We start from the raw sequence: 17085 nt of genomic DNA on the forward strand, positions 1-17085 counted from the left end.
GACATTAAATAGGAGGCAAAGAATGTGTCTGCAGAGACAGGCGGACAGGTGTGTGTGTGTGTGTGTGGGAAGGAGGAGCAGGGGAAGGGGGGGGGGGGCGGTGCAGTAACGAAATGGAGTGAGAGGGAGTGAAAGAGTGATGGATGGCTGCAGAGACAACGCATGGTGTAACATGGACAGTGATGGACAGATGGAGAGAAGGAGGGGGGGCAGATAGATGGTGTATGGGTGGGGACAGTAATAACAGAGGAGGAAAAGAGTGTAAGTGGACGGGAGTCGTGTCAGTCTTCTGTTCAATGTGCTCAAGATTGAGGAATGTCTGTAATATCCCGTTATTGTTATCGTGCATGTTGCAGGGCTCGCTATTGGACATTGCAATTCTTCAAAAGGCCTATAACTGGATCACAGTGGTATCAGGCTCCGCCATCAGGGAGAGAAGCAGCAGCTGTGTTGTGTTGGGTCCGCCGACAGCTCTCTGTCTGTCACCCTGCTGCCTCTTGCTGCAGCTCTGCTGCTGATATTCAAAGCCCAGACTCGACTATCACAGAATATGTGATCTATTCTGAATGACACTGAGATTTGCATCAGAGCCTTAGTTTTCATGCAAAACTAATATTACAGCTTGAATTCAATTTCAGGCCAGGTTTTTTTTTTTTTTATCTGACCTTCAGCTCTTTGTATTTGTATTTTGGCTCCTGATACAACACTACATGCAGTGTGCGTGGCAGCGGTGTCTTTGGCGACGGATAAGTCCATCTGGAGAGCTGAGGGAAGGTGATCACCCGCTCTCTGCTTAAGTGGAACAAGCTGATGTTGATCAATGTGGATCGATGTGGATGAGGGTGCAGCCGGACGGCACGACGTGGTGATGGCCCTCTGCTCTGTCGCGGTGTGTGTGTGTGTGTGTGTGTGTTGGGGGGACTAAGACGCACTATCATGCTGTTCTACATGATGGATTGCGCCAACACAACATATCCTAACTTGTCTACTTCAACATGATGGATCATACATTAAATTCTGAAATTATTTTCCATCCGTTTCTTGTTCTATTGTTGCCATTGTTTTGTTTTTGTTTCACTTTTTCAATCTTCTGTTGGAGGATATTCCTGCTCTGCAGACGAGGTACAAAGGATTACACGGTGTAGCTCTGTGTTTCCCTTTGTGTTTCTTAGCTTTGACGGTGTGTCTTTTAAAAAGGGAAGTGTGTGTGTTTTGAGCATGTCTGTGGATCGTTCCGTGTGTGTGTGTGTGTGCGTGTGTGTGCGTGTGCGTGTGCTTGCGGGAGGTATCGTCACTTTACGGAGTAATGAATGCTAATCCTCTCTTATCTGCTTTAACCTCGAGGCAATGACACTAGCTGCTGCAGCTGATGGCAGACAGTACAGGGACACCCTTCGCTGGAGTAGAGGAGTGTGTGTGTGTGTGTGTGTGTGTGTGTGTGTGTGTGTGTGTGTGTGTGTGTGTGTGTGTGTGTGTGTGTGTGGCACGTGTACATGCAAGAGAAGATGTCTCTACTGGTGTCTGACAAGCTTCTCCCAGAGCTTAAGGGTGCGGTCCGGTGATTATCTGCCATGTCCTCCAATGACTCATCAGCAGTAGAACAGAATAAAACATTCCAGCCCTCTGACTCTCCATCAGATTGTCATTTGATATTCTTAATCCCTCATACTATCAGTGCACATTCAAAGCAGGCCCATTAAACATGTCTGTGCACTCATGCGGCTGTGGCTTGTTGTTCGTGTCCACTCACGCAGACGCAGAGGTCAGCGCTGTGCCGACAGCTCTTCTACTGTTTCCACATTGGAGTCACTTAGTCTCCTTGTTAAAGATCACAGCACAAACCAAAGGCCAGTGAGCATCTTTTGTCCATTCACGACTTTAGCTTCTCCTTTTCTGTTTCTGTATCTCTTGATGAACCCTTATTGACAAGGGCTTTGAAGCAAAGAAGATTGAGACATGAAATATGGTACGTTGTAGTACAAATAAAATGTAGAAGGAGATCTATTCCCATCAGCCAGTGAGGCCCTTATGCTATCTCCAGGCCGAAAAGCGGTTAAATCCTGTGTGCCCTGTCTTCCATTAGGACGGTGGTAATGGCTCTGCCTCCTTGGCACAGGGAACGGGAGGGAAAAACTGAATCAAACTAAATTTCAGCGATTGTAAATAGAGAACCTTGGGCTGAAAGTAGTGGAAAGATGAAGGCAGAAAGAAAAAGATGAACTGATATAAGGAAGAGGAAGAGGGTTAATTGAAAGAGAAATTGAGAAGACAGGCCAGATCTCTTGGGCTGTGGTTCTCTCGACATCACTGTGTGTATGTGTGTGTGTGTGTGTGTTTGAGGGGCGATAGTGTTGTAGACTTAATAAGAACAAAGCTAATTAGAGACTTTGCCTTGCACCATTCCACGGCGTTCCCAGAGGAGCCAGGACAACACTTACACCACCTATACTGCACCGTCCAGAGAGAGAGTTTTCACTGTCTGGATGATTTTACAAGCAACCGAAAAGTTAACAAGTCTGTTGACGAGCTGACATCATATTCAATCCTTCTTTCAGCAACTGCATTCCTTTAAAAGATAATTGTTATGTCTTTTTCTGGCGCCAACCCAATGTGCTGAATCCTTTGTGATGTGTCTGTAATGGTTAGACAGCGTGGAGGGGGGGAGGGGAGGGTTGTTTTATTTTGTCAAACTCTGAGTCAGGAGAAGTATTTTAGTTGCGTGTATTTGTTTGATTTGATTCAAGCAGCATCCTCAGGTCTTTTATCCGGTGTAATTCCCCCCTCTGTTGTTTTTGATTTGTAAAATCTAAGTTACCAATCAAATCAAATAAATAACTCATCAAATCCGTCTGTTGTATTGGTTGCCTTGCTTTTTCCCGAGAGAACTGGGTCGTAACATTCCCGCTGACGTGGAATGTTCACTTCCAAAGTCGTCGAGGGCTTCAGGGCCCGGCTGTGAACTATAAAGGGCCGGAGGCTGGATTTCGAGTCTTTTATGCACTCTTTTGGAAATCTCGAATTCAGCAGACTTTGCTTCAGGTAATAATCCACAACTCATGGTGTTGGGACATTAAAACAGAAATGAAAATATGTCCAAAACAAAACATTAATCCAAAAGAGAGCACGGTGCGAGTTGTTGAAAGACATGTTTTCTGGAAACTCACACGTCACTGTGTCTACTGTTTGGTCTACGATAGCAAGGTGCAAATATGTTGACTTGGTAAATCAGTAATGTTTTACTCCAGTTCATCTTACGGCAGAGATTCCTACACGTTCCAAAAAGAAACCCGTTACAGGGAGGACACGTCCCAACCAATGTACCCCTCGTTACAACCGACATGTCAGAAACAAGCCTCGTGTTGCAAAAAAAAGTCCTACTAGCAATGTCTTGTAAAGAAGATTGGACAGCAATTATTAAAACGTTGACATTAGTGTGGAGTGTGCAGCCTCCTAAACTTAACCCAACCAGATGTTCAGGCCCATAACTGCTATTATAAATATTGCACACATTGATAACCACCAGAAATCACAAATCAGATAGTTATTTATTAGTTTAAAATGGGCTACTTGAACCCGACATGTTAGCCATGTGGCTAGCAGACACACAGCTGACAGTGCCAGAGTGCTGCCATGAGGGCTAATGATTCTGCCCCATCATTGGCTTTCTATGCTAACGATTTTGTACTCTCACCCATCCAAAACTTGCCAACACCCTCCCAGGCTAAGTAGTGCTTTTTCATGCTGTAATTGGTGTTTTGGCTAATTGAGCACTCCTGCTAAAAGCTTTGAACGTCATTCGTGACGTGAAGGAGCTTCACTTTGCAAGCAGTGTGCTTCTGTGAACTGATCAGCTGTTTTATTTCAGTTATAGTTTGATGTAGCCGTGTGGCGGCGCCCTCCTTCTATCAATGTCGGTGATTATTATTCCACATATCTATCTTTGTCGTGGTCTCAAAGGCTTATCCCTCCGCCCAGATAAATGAGTTTTTAAGGTCGTTAACTGATCCAGGCTATTGTACTAATGCACCGGGGGTGTTCCAGATTTGATAAATGATCGGAAAGAGATAATGAGACTTGAATAGACATCTGGTATTAGCAGTGGCACACACGGTAAGAGAAGACAAAGAACACCGGATGTTTTTCTCTCTTGGACTTCCCAGAAAAAAACATGTTTGTCATCAGGTTATCTTCCTAACATTTGGCATAATGGGTCAATGGTTTCCAGCTGGTGTGTATTGCTTAATATATGTGTTGTGTTTCTGTGTGTGTGTGTGTGTGTGTGTGTGTGTGTGTGTGTGTGTGTGTGTGTGTGTGTGTGTGTGTGTGTGTGTATGTGTGTGTTATTGGCCAGTCTGGCAGCACTCTCAGTCCTCAGACAGGCCGTTCTTTGTGCTCCATCTGATGTCATAATTTGTCTGATGTATGCTTGCCAACAGGAAACTTTGGTCAAGAAAGCCTGTGTGTGTGTGTGTGTGTGTGTGTGTGTATTCTCATCACGGTCCTCATCCAGACAGCGTTTTCTTGATTGATGTCGTCTTTGGGAGCAGAAGGCAGACAGGGTGCCAATGGGAGAGAATTAATAATGCACACGGGTTCGACGCGGCGGCGTTCAGACTCGAGCGCTCCAGTCGTCACACTGGCCTCGGTGCTCGGTCGTCTGAGGGGAGATCAGACGCAGCATGTGCGTTGGAGAGAAACGGAGCGTGAAAGCGGAAAAAAATCAGAAGCTTTTGGAGTATGTGTGGTCAAATCAAAACAAGTCATTTTGGATGCGTGGATTAACAGCTAGTTAGAATTACTGGAGGAAACATGCAGAAGGGTCTGCCAGTAAAGACACTGCTGAAGCCAGTCGGACATACTTCATTGATTAATATGAATCTCCCTCTTTCTGCTTTGGTACCTCTCTCCTACTGTGTCCCTCTCCCTCTTCTTCTGTTCTTGTTTTCGTTGCCGCTCCGTGAGTAGAATCCTGCCACAGGTTTTATTCTCTGGGATTCCACAGACACATCCTTCAGAGAGCTGCCAAACTACCGCAGGCAACAAATGGTTTTAGGGTTTGATCGTACTGTCCCCCCCCCCCCCCCCCCCCACACACACACACAACCCCCCCATTTCAACAAGTTGGATCAAACGGATGAAAATAAACCTTCTGAGACAAGAGAGACAAGGAGAAAGATGAAAACGTAGGGAAGAATAAAATATACTGGCCATCACAAAGAAAAGGAGTGACAGAGCAACAGCAACAGATGGTATTTTTGTGCAATAAGGTAATGCTGCAGTCTGCGGTCTGGATCATGACTGTACAAAACCAGATATATAAATTGGGAAGTTCAGAAGCAATGTTATGCTTTTATAAAACAGATGGATAAATGGATAAACAATGTACAATAGTGAGCTACATTTTAGAACGAGGAACATGTTCATATTCTCCCTCTCAGTATTTTCAGCATTAAGATCAATCTTCTTTAGTTCACGGCGTCTGCTCATCTCACCCAGAAGAATATAATCTCGGAAAAAACAGTGTTTCTTGTAAGGCATTATGTGCAATTACAGACCCTTAATCCCTCTCCTCCTCCTCCTCCCCACACACTGCATGTGATGATGCGAGCAGACAAACCCACAGACATTATTCAAAAACATTACATGTAGTAAATAAGATAAATGTATTAATGCGTCTGATGCCATTGAAGTGTCCTTCAGTGTAAAATGCATAGTGGCATAACTGAAACCTTATAACTGCAATAATACATGTTTGGACCACTTTGTGGCAGCAGAAACAAACTGTAAACATAGGCATATTTTTTGCTTTATCCTTTTTGCTAAAGTGTTAGTAGTTTTCATACTTTAGTACAGCATGATATAATTTAGAAAATCATGGTCCGTAGACCATAAAGCGTAGTGTGATTTGGGGCGGGCTCACTGTGATTGACAGGTCACTACCACTCCCAAAACGTCTCTATGTTTCTATGTCACTCCTTCGCAGACTAAATATGGGGACTTTCATTCGATGGTTGCAAAAAGTCAAGACTAATAAATGCTTCACAGCATTCACCAGCTGTCACACATCACTCGTCTGTGTGCTCAAGGTCCACGAGTGTTAAGACTGAACTAAAATTATGAGCTGAAAGACACTCAAATACTTCGTTTAGTCGAAGAGTCTCTTTGGGTTCATCACGTTGACTCTCTCCTCACACATTAGTTTGTATGGGCGGCCTCGTCGATGTAACCTCATCACAGAGGATTATGTGATCCTGATTAAAACCATGATGATGTCCAGGTCAGAAACTGCCACGTTTGCGATACCTGAAACTGCAGCGAAAGTGCTGCAGTGGTAATTTAAGTGACTCGAGGTTTGAACACACATGTGCTTTTGGGTATATATGTAGGCACCTGGGGAAATATTTAGCTGTATTGTTCCCATTATATGAATTAATAATCAATAAAAAACATTCTGGAAGCCCAAACTTTGTGCTATATCCTTCTCAAAAAGGAATACAAGTGAATGTGTAGATGTGTGCATGTGTGTCCAGGAGCTGATTTATGGCTGAAAGCTATCTGGTGTAATGAGGCCAAGGTTGATTTATAAGCGCAGAATGCCCCATTCCCCAGCGTGCACGTGCAAACACATACACTTAAGATTGGGTGTGTGACAGCTGGTTCACTTTCTTTTAATGGCTTGCCAATTAAAAGCAAATGAAAGTAGGCTTTGCCACATCCAAAGCCTGGCAAAAACTAATTGGTTCAAACTTCTGAATCTATATTTGGTTATGAGACGACCGTAGGGGGAAGCTGTTTACCGAGCCCTTTACCCCGACATAAACTATACTTTGTAGAGATGAATGAGGCGAGAGACGGACACATGCAGCCTGTTAGCATATTAGCGTCCGAGCCGAGGACAGGCGGACAGGTGAAGGAGGAACAGCGTTAGGATAGAGTGAAGTCTAGTAGCCGTGCGCTCCAAGCCAGAGGAAGCAATGCTTTGGATCAGACAGACTCACCATTAACCTGTTGTGACACTGTGTAGACAGCGGCGGAAACAGCAGAGAAAACTGGGCAGCAGAGACATTAGCATCGCAGGCAGTGATCGGTGGGGACTTCATGCAGGATTGAATTGTTCAAAGAACAATAACACAGCAATAAATAATTGGGCTATTGGTGGAAAACAGAGGAGGAGGGCGACTTCAAGGTGCCGTTCTCATGAGATAAAGGGTTCATACCTGTCTATCTTCAATTAACTAAATAATCTAAAGCACCTCTTTAAAAAAAGCTGTTAATGATGATACATATGCACATGTAACCAGATGGCATTGTATTATAAGTGATTCCACTCCACGTTATCATTGCTACAAAGGCTCTTTTGATTCTTCTTAATGCTGCCGCTCCTTCTCTGTTTTTAGATGTCCCTTAAGGGCCAAAACGTTCTTGTATTCTATTGATTCAACATTCATTCATTGATTGCACAACATTCTTGATGCTAGTTGTAGTTTTGTAAGTGAATGGTGGAGATGAACTTTCCCATAATTGTCTACAAATTGTTCAAACTACATTTTCTTTAAAAAAAATATAGCATTGTTTAAAACTTGCTTATTGACACAAGCAAACATTGTTTTTGAGTCATTTTCTGGCCGTCTGATGAATGTACATTCACTATTTGCTAAATAAAAGGCTTAAGACAGTTGCAGAGTTGGGCGATAATTCCCTAAAATGGACATGTACAGCTCCTTTGTAAGCTTCCAACCGCTCAAAGCGCTCTAACAACTTGGGATTCAGTGTCACAGTCGCACCTAGAATGAAACACCTTTCAAATTACACCAACACATTTGATCGATTATGCACACACATAGACAATATTGAATAAAGCTGCCTTTGTTGCCCATTGTAAGCTGATAAAGAGTTTGCCTTCAATTGTTTGTAAGCTCTGCATTGTCACAGTTAATCACACACACACACACACACACACACACACACACACACACACACACACACTATTCGGCTGGAATTGACATGAGCCTAGTCACCCGGGGGGAATGCGCCTTGAAAATCAAAAGACATTAACCAATTAGCGCTGATCAATAGTCACAGCCACATAGGCTCCAGCCGAGGATCGTTGTTAATGTGTGTCTCTCGACCAATAGACAGGCTGGGAATACTATTACTCTCAGCCAATGGTAACGCTGGGAGACACGCTTGACATGCTGCTGCTCTCCAATGCAGAGTACCTTTCCTGCTGTAACTAGGCAGAACAGGCTGCTCCAGGACATAAAAGGGTGAGATGGAGAGATAGAGCGAGGCACGGGGAGGAGTGGAGGTGGGAGGAATAGAGGAGGACTGGGACGGTGCATGTGTTAGGATGGTGAAAGCAGGTGTCATAGTGGGCTGCAATGAGCAGCAGGTAATCTCACTGAGATAAGCATGACAACCAACCTTTAATTCCCCATGGGAGGTGGCACTGTTGTGGCAGGGTTGTTCTCTCCATCCCCATGGAAATAGATGCATATAAAAGGACCAATCGGAAGATATGCAGGGAGGATGTATTTCGATGGAGGAGAGATTGAGCCGAGGGAAGATGAAAAAGTAAAAGCGACACTTCTGCTTTGAATAAAGACCTGCGTGTGTCTGCATGATCCCAGCAGCACCTCTGCACTGCAACTGCTTTGTATTCATGATGGGGAGAACACATATCGGCATGGGGCTTGGGATGTATGGGGGATTTAGGCTGAAGGGAGGGAAGGAGAAAGGGGAAGTAAAAAAGAGGAGATATCTAACATATTACACCCATCCGGGGGAGTGCTCAGTGGAGCAGGCATTATGAGAGTGTAAATTACATTCCCTCCGTCTCCCCTTTGACTGCTGGAGGAATATATTCGCCCACAGCTCCCAGCAGCCAGACACACACTGCACTGCCTCGAGACACTTGCAGAATATCCGATGAAGTCCCATGATGTGTTTATGATTTTGTGACAGAAGTCTCCTATCGATCTGGCATCACTTCTCCAGACTGTTCTTTTCTAAAACGATGTAAAGTATTGACTCATATGTCATTCGTCTCAATTGGGACGAGATCAATAGTAATTCACTGGGCCATGTAAAACATCAAGTGGGGCAGCTTGTAAGGCGGGAGGACGGAGGAGCGCGCCGGTCTTTGCTCATTAAAATTCCCAGAACAGTGCAGCAGAAGTTTAGCTTCCAAGCGTTTTGTCTTTGCCTTGAAATTTTCTGTCTATATTTTTACTCAACAGTGTTTTCTTGACCTTTTTGAACTCGTGCCGCTATTCCTTGTCATATCATTTTTCTTGAGAAATGAAAAATATCTTTTGGAATAAAGAGGTCACTGCATAGGCTGAACATTATTGGACAGTTGGTTAAATTTATGGCAAAGCCCAGTTGGCCCAGATGTCACAGATGTTGATCAACGCCTGTTAAGTCCGAGGGAGCAACTTGAGTCAAGGCTCCTTACTTCTTTACATTAGGCAACAGTTAAAGGAAACACTGTTCTTATGTCTCTTTCCATGTCTATCCTCCCATATTCTTATCCTTCCTCATCCTTGTCTCCTCCTACCTCCTCCTCCTTCTTCACCCACTCAGGGCCGCTGTTCCAGGGAGAACTGCAAGTACCTGCATCCTCCACCCCACCTAAAGACCCAGCTGGAGATCAATGGGAGGAACAACCTCATCCAGCAGAAGAACATGGCCATGCTGGCCCAGCAGATGCAGCTCGCCAACGCCATGATGCCGGGCACGCAGCTCCAGCCAGTGGTGAGAGGACACGTATGCACAGCTCACATGGACAGACAGAAAGACGCCACTCATCATCTACACACAGGGCTTCATTCTGTTCAAATACATCTGGAGTTATTTACAGAGCAAGATCCATAAATACTTGTTACCCTCAAACATTAATGACGCAATGATTCACGCCTTTGAATTTTTAAAAACTTTTTTTTTTAAAATTGTACCAGACATAATGGTTCTAATTAAAATGAGAGATGAATGTATTTGTAATGCTTGGAAAACATGTTATTATGACCTCTTGTGTTTGGTAGGCTGTGTGCAGGGTGTTGGTTTTTAACAATAGTTAAAATAGTTGTTACATACAAATGTAGAATTGGACGATTCGTGCACAATTCGTGCAGAAAAAAGACATCACATTCCTGCAGCAAAAGAGATACATTTTACTTCAAGGTTATTTTTTAAACGACAACAACAACAACAAAACATTTCACTCAATAATGACATGTAAAGTGTAATTGGTTGGTGAACTCCTGAACTCTTTCAGGTTGCTGGAAATAAGCAGTTTAAACGGTGTCCTGTGTCACGCTTTACACGCTTTCATAGAAAGTGTTCATAAATGTGGCCAGGCCTAGACATGCAAACATTTGTTTGATTCTGTGTGGACTTTGTTCCTGTAATGTCTGCCTTCTCTCAGATATATTGTTACTATCTGACTCTCGGCTCCGGGTGGTCAAAGCACTATTTCCACAAATCCAGACTTGGGTACTCAAGAGAATCCACAGACCCTCGTTATCACTTTCTCCATGAAACATTTAGGGCGAACTTCCCTTTAAATGATTAATCTGCCACTATAATAGTTCATTAATTTTTGTGTCAATAGTCTAGCTTATTAATTGACTAACTGTTTCAGTACAAGTTCATTAATATGATTAATCAAGCAATAAACGAACAACGTGGCCCAGACATCGGCCACTGAATTATTTCCATAGGGTGATAAATACAGTATTACATTATTATCTACTAACACAATACACACCCCCACACAGTAAAGACGCAGTAAATACCATCATAAATGCATCTGTGACTGTGCTGCGTGCTCCACAGAGCTGTAAGGTGACGGCCGGCTGCTTCCCGCCTGGTCCATGAGACGGACACAGGCAATGAGAGCTGTCAGTCAGGCTTGAAGTAATTCCTCTGTCTTCCCCTCTGTCCCTTCATGTTTAAGTGAGAGCAGTGGAGTGAATTTGTCTCAGACTATTCAAAAGAGCTTCAGATGCTGCATGCTTGGACACACACGCACATGGACACTTAGCCGATGGCTTATCGCCCTTATCTGGGGAAGAAGGGCTGAGTCGAGAGGCCCATTGAGAGCACAGAGGAAACCATGAAAGGATTTAAAGAAGCAATAGATCTCCTTGGGACTGCAAGGCCTTCCCTTTCTGTTTATGTCACGCGGGGAGGAAGTAAGGAGAAGAGAGGACGAGGAAGACAGGCTGACAGAAAAGGACACAGCTGAAGAAGAAAGGGAGGAGCGAGTCAGGCAGGCTGAGATAAATGAACAGAGTGGAGACAGGTGGGTAAAGTGAAGGAGATAGGACGGCTGCAGTGAGGAGAGAAGCTTTAGACCTGCACTACAAAGAAAAGTCAAGAAAACAGAGCCAGGTTGAATGCAAAGGGAATACAAGTGTTAGATAGAGTGCAAGCCTTTCCAGGAATCAGACTTTATTCCTCCATCCTTCCTTTGTGCCCTTAGCTTAGCTTCCTGCCCCCTTCGCTGGTATCTTTACTCAATTATATCTGCTGCTCTCACACTTTTTTTTGTTTATAGCTGGCAACCCTCCCGATATGTGCGGAGGAGAGTGCTTTCATTTCATGCATGGAACCGTGCAGAGGGAGAAGTAATTAAGGCTCCCACAGCTGTCTGTGAGTGATGGCGCTTATGATGCTTTTTATTAGAGTCAATGTCAGCGGACAGCCCACATTACTCAATCGCATCTATCTGCAGTAACGTCTCACTCACTCGTGCACACTTTTGGTGTACTTGTGTGAATAGAGGAAAGTGAATTAAAACCATAAAAGCCAGAAGGGAATTCTTACGTCCGTATAGTTAAATGTGTTTCCATGTTTGGGTGAGCAAGGAGGAAGGCCAGCGTTTAACATGGTTACAGTGTAAAGGGTACCGAGGTTTCTCACCATTTAATGGACTTAACGAACTTCAGAATATGTGACATATTTTACAATCAAAATCTTTATAAAAGTAAATAATAATAAATAACAGAAATACACAAGAATATGAAGCCCTTACCAGCATAGAGTGGATATGACATCACCAGATATGATGAGGTAACACCCGACCAGATCACTCCTAATGATGGACATGAGCCCACAGAACGGGAAACATTGAATATGGGTCATTGGTTGAATGCAATGAGCAAATAGCAGAGGTCTGATGAATTAGGCCGAGAACTGATTGACACATACGTGACCTGATACCTTAATCGAGGTAAGCTGCCTGTGTAGAGGTAAGCTAATTGAATCGCGCACGCTAATGAAGTGTTTACGCTAATAAAGTGTTTACGCTAATAGAGTGTTTACGCTAATAGTTTAGTTGGACTGCGCTTCAGAACTTTTGAAGTCAAAGCCTGATTACAATTATTGGACGGGACAACCTGGTGTATGTCTGTGGAGCAGCTCGACTTGGAGTGAATGAATCCGGGGCTCGTGCGTCGGCCGACACCAGGAGGCCTGGTGGCGGTGAGAGAGCCGGAGGCGTGACTGGATGGCTTGTTTGATTTACCCGCAGACCGCACGGTGGCGATCAGGTTGTTCACTGTACCGAGCGACCTGGAGTAAACCAGAGCACTTGCTTGTGCAGGGACACAAGTGGTAGACGACGGCGTCTCCTCTGCACAAACACAAGCTGACCTGTAAACGAGAGGCTTGGGAAAAAAAGGAAATGTCAAGATGGACATCAGTCATTCGCGTCAGTTCGTACAAATAACAAACACTTGGCTGAAGAGTGCTTGTAACAGCAGCATAAACGAAGCCTCCTGAAAGCAGAGATAATTATATTTAAAAAGCAGATAGCAGCCAGATGATGAGCTAACAATGAAGGAAGGTCACTGCACTATTAAATAGAAGAGAGCAGCGGATGATAACAGCTGATAGCATGATTGACAACCCAACAGCCATGACAGCAATGAAATTATGAGTGAGCATGCGCAAAGAGAGGGAATGGCTGGATGTATGACAAATAAACGACAAGTAAAGTCTCCTTGACTGAGCGTACGCTCAAGCTTCATTACTCCTGTGTGCGAGTGATCTCTGGTGTGTGAAGCGTGCGACTCCATCTCTTCCATGTAGGGAGGAGCTGACACCACATCTCCCTCATGTGTTGTCTCAAATGAAAGATAAGCAGCTACTAAGCAGGCATATTGTTTTTCCTCAGATGTATAGGCCCATTAGTTGTCTCTCGTTGACATCTTCTTTGCCTCCACATCCCGAAACACAGTTCCCGTCCTCTGCTTGGCTATTGCCGATTGCATTACTTCACATATCGTGTGGCATAAAAGAGTCATTTGAGTATAACGGACATAAATCAGTTTTCTGGTAGATGTCATGTAAATATTTAACATTCAACCAATGTTGTGACAAGTCTGAGTGAAATAAATTATTGCTCAACTTTTTTGCTAAATTTTGGCCAACGTTCTCATTTTGCTTTTACCCCACAGCCCATGTTTTCAGTCACACCCAGCCTTGCCACCAATGTCAATGCTGCTGCGGCAGCTGCCGCTGCATTTAACCCCTACCTTGGCCCCCTGTCGCCCGGCCTGATGCCCGCTGACATCATGCCCAGTGGCCCTGTGCTGGTCACCAGCAACCACAGTGTCCCCGCACCAGCTGCCGCTGCCGCCGCCGCACAGAAACTCATGAGGACAGACAGACTGGAGGTGAGCAACACATGCATTCACACACACACAGACAGACATAGAGCAGGATCAGTGCGACTGCACCAGCATACTCACAGACCACACAGACGAGAGGATTTGCATACATTTTTTTTTTTATCACTTTCATATCAGTTGCAGATTCAAAGATAGATTAACAAAACTCTGGTAAACACTGCGCCCAGTGAGGCTCTTTTTTCTATGCAAACAGATTGGCCTTTGAAATCTGAGCTCTGCCTATTTGAATATTAAATGCATGGGCTGGAAAGTCTTGCCTCAACAGTTTCTGTTTGTAGACTTTAATTATGAATCTGGTACACAGTTTCTGTTACAGTAACTACTTCCATTACCATAGAACTGCCATTAGCCAGACTTAAGCAAAGAGAGAGAGACGTTAATGAGAGTACCCAAACAATACCGTAGTCGATGCTGCATCCCATCAACAGGCAGAAGACAACATTGTTTTGGCACGAGCTCAATTTATATTGTATCAGTGTGTAATTTTCAGACAAATCTCAAATTTTTCTGTGAAGCCCATCAGTCATTTAAAACCTGATGAGTGCCGCTCCTCTGTGTTCAGATAATCCTGAATTGGACAGTAAATCCATCTCATCCATTATGCAGCCCCTCCCGGGAAGAACACTCGCAGCGGAATAATGGGGAAATCGTTGGAGGCGGGCAGGAGGCATGCCGGAGTGTGAGGAAGGTTATATTTAAAATGTAACGTTGAGTAGCCGGGTAATTAATGGAGGTGAGGCCGAGGAAGTCTCTCGGCCCGATGAACGAGTGGATGCCATGCAGAGCGAGGGAATGGGTCAATAAGGGAGAAGACGAGATGGAGAGGTGGAGAAGAAATCCATTTTTAGGCCTGTCGTGGTCATCAGGGGAGGGGGCGGGGCATGAGGAGTCGTGACTGGTTGTGGAGGTTGAGGGAATTTAGAGGCAAGAAGTTGTTGATGGAACAAGAGCACACAGCTGGCAAAAGACGAATAGCATTCGACACCAAAAGTCCAGTAAATAGATATTTAATATTTACCAGCCAAATGCAATAATTGGCACTAAAGGGAACATCTGCTCAAGATGTCTGTGCCCAGTTGTTAGCCCTGGTGTGCTGGTGGAGAGAAACCCTATAGCCCATTTTTATCAGGAACTAGGTTTGCTAAAAATATCTTAGCGGAAAAGGCCAGACATATTTTAGTTTCTATGTGTGTCACTCAAAATAAACATAGCTGGGATTCTGTGAACGTAGACACACACACACACACACACACACGCACACACACACACACACACACACACACTAGTGAGAAGATATGTTACAGGCTGTTTCCTTGAAGCTGAGAGAAATTCCTACTTTAGAAAATAATGTTCCAGACTGTGTTCCCAAGAATTATTTCCCAGCAGTCACTCTGTCTGTACTTCTTGCTTGCAGGTACTCTGCTGCGGCCCTGCAGCACGCACACAGCATGATGCTGATGTAAAGGGCCCAGTCAGAGGGACAGTTACCATAGGGACAGAAATATGATTAGCAGGCCCTTTTATTTGTTTTTGCAACTAAGCACTTAGCTTCTCTAATGCATGATTAACCAGTGTTAAGAAAGACACACTGCTCCACACCTGGTGTGACGAGAACATCAAATTCATTTAGTCTTCCCTTTCGTTTACATTTTTTTCTCCCCATGTCAGCCGCACTCATTCGATCCCAAAGACTCTCGCTCTGTCTCCTTGATCCCCATCTGTCTGTCCTTTACTCTTTAGTCACCAACCGCTTTTACATTTCCCTCTAACCTCCCTCCCTCACCCACCTCTCCACCATCTGCCTGACAACAAGCCAGTCTCTCTTACTTCTTTGTTTTTTAAATGTATTGTGTATTAATAAGACCAGCAGCGGCAGTGGTGACTGTGGCAGTTGTGGGGAATGAATATGTGTGTGTGTGTGTGTGTCTGCGTATGTCCGTGCACTATCCAATGTGTGAGACAGACAGACAGACAGACATAGAGACATAGAGACATAGAGACAGACAGACAGACAGACAGACAGACAGACAGACAGACAGACAGACAGACAGACAGACAGACAGACAGACAGGCAGACAGGCAGACAGGAAGACAGGCTCCTCCGCCATCGCTCACACAGATCGGTGATTGTGGATGATGAGGGTTAGTTTGTATAGATTTCGTTGTCTGACAGTCGTTCCACCACAAATGAAATCCTATAAGATGCAGACAGTGAGACTGGTAAACAGACATTTGGCAAATGGCTTGTTCTGTCACAATAACTGATAGGTCGATACCACGTACCATAAAATTACATTTCATTCGGTGTCGGAGAGGATTCTGAGTGCAATTGAGACCCAGCGGTGGCTGCCAGTGCTCAAACAGAGATCTTAAGTTATTGCACAGCTATTTACATGCACAATATTTTATTCTGGGGGGAAAATGCTGCCTTATAACTTCTACGTGTGTGTGTGTGTGTGTGCGCGCGTGTGTGTTATTATGGGCTGGTGATCACGTCTCCTGCAGCCTCCCTTGAGGGTGACCAGCCTCATATTTCCCATGAGCCACGTCAAGCCCCTCCATTCAGACCGAGGCAATCTGTTTCCCAACTGTTCACGCAGATGCTGCCCCCTTGTGTCTCCACGCGGAACAACAACAACACAGCTCATTTGAATAATGGATAAATGGTGTGTGATTGATGAGCCTGTAAACGCTGGTTACGATCTGTTCTGCTTATCAATCAACAGTAATGGCCGTACCTGTCATTAAGATTGGTTAGCTCTGTCTCGTAAAGTGATTGTCATGTTGTGAAATGACTCAGCAGATTGATTACATCATCAAATGTGAAGTAAAGCGAACAGTAACTTCATAATGTGTTTCTGGGTCTGATTTTTGTTTGCAGATGTGTGTGCGCGTGTGTTTGGATCTTATCGGCATGTCGAGAGATAAAAGTGAAGCGTGTATTTGGTTGTGTGTTTTTTGTGCGCCAGGTGTGTCGGGAATACCAGCGGGGTAACTGCACACGCGGGGAGAACGACTGTCGCTTTGCCCACCCGTCAGACAGCACGATGATCGACACCAACGACAACACAGTCACCGTGTGCATGGACTACATTAAGGGCCGCTGCTCAAGGGAGAAGTGCAAGTACTTCCACCCTCCGGCTCACCTGCAGGCCAAGATCAAAGCCGCCCAACACCAAGTCAACCAGGCTGCGGCGGCTGCAGCTATGGTAGGTTCCTGTCCACAGATTACAACATGAAGAACATGCAGTGTATCACAGCAGCGGGAGGAATCCCTGTCAAAGAGACAGACAAATACAGTGCAACCTAGAGTGCAGTTCATAGTTGTTCCCAAAAAAAATCCAGACTTAAATTTCTCATGTGATGACCTGAAAGCAGTGGTGGAGGA

The 17085-nt window shown here is 44.6% G+C and overlaps 1 protein-coding gene across 6 annotated transcripts in view; it reads left to right on the forward strand.

The window, feature by feature from the left end:
* Nucleotides 1-17085, forward strand: part of LOC137790228 (muscleblind-like protein 1) — a 51418-nt gene that overhangs the window by 25532 nt on the left and 8801 nt on the right. For 4 of the 6 annotated variants that reach the window (XM_068584240.1, XM_068584235.1, XM_068584237.1 and 1 more), the window contains exons 3-5: nt 9586-9756; nt 13464-13682; nt 16667-16906. In XM_068584240.1, the coding sequence (XP_068440341.1) occupies nt 9586-9756; nt 13464-13682; nt 16667-16906 (630 nt within the window). Of the gene's footprint in view, nt 1-9585; nt 9757-13463; nt 13683-14305; nt 14377-16666; nt 16907-17085 lie in introns of those variants that run through there. The other 2 variants (XM_068584238.1, XM_068584239.1) reach the window with 2 other exon arrangements.

This window comes from Clinocottus analis, unplaced genomic scaffold (assembly GCF_023055335.1).
Source record: "Clinocottus analis isolate CAN_PGR_092001 unplaced genomic scaffold, fCliAna1.0.p SCAF_2, whole genome shotgun sequence".
NCBI lineage: Eukaryota > Metazoa > Chordata > Actinopteri > Perciformes > Cottidae > Clinocottus > Clinocottus analis.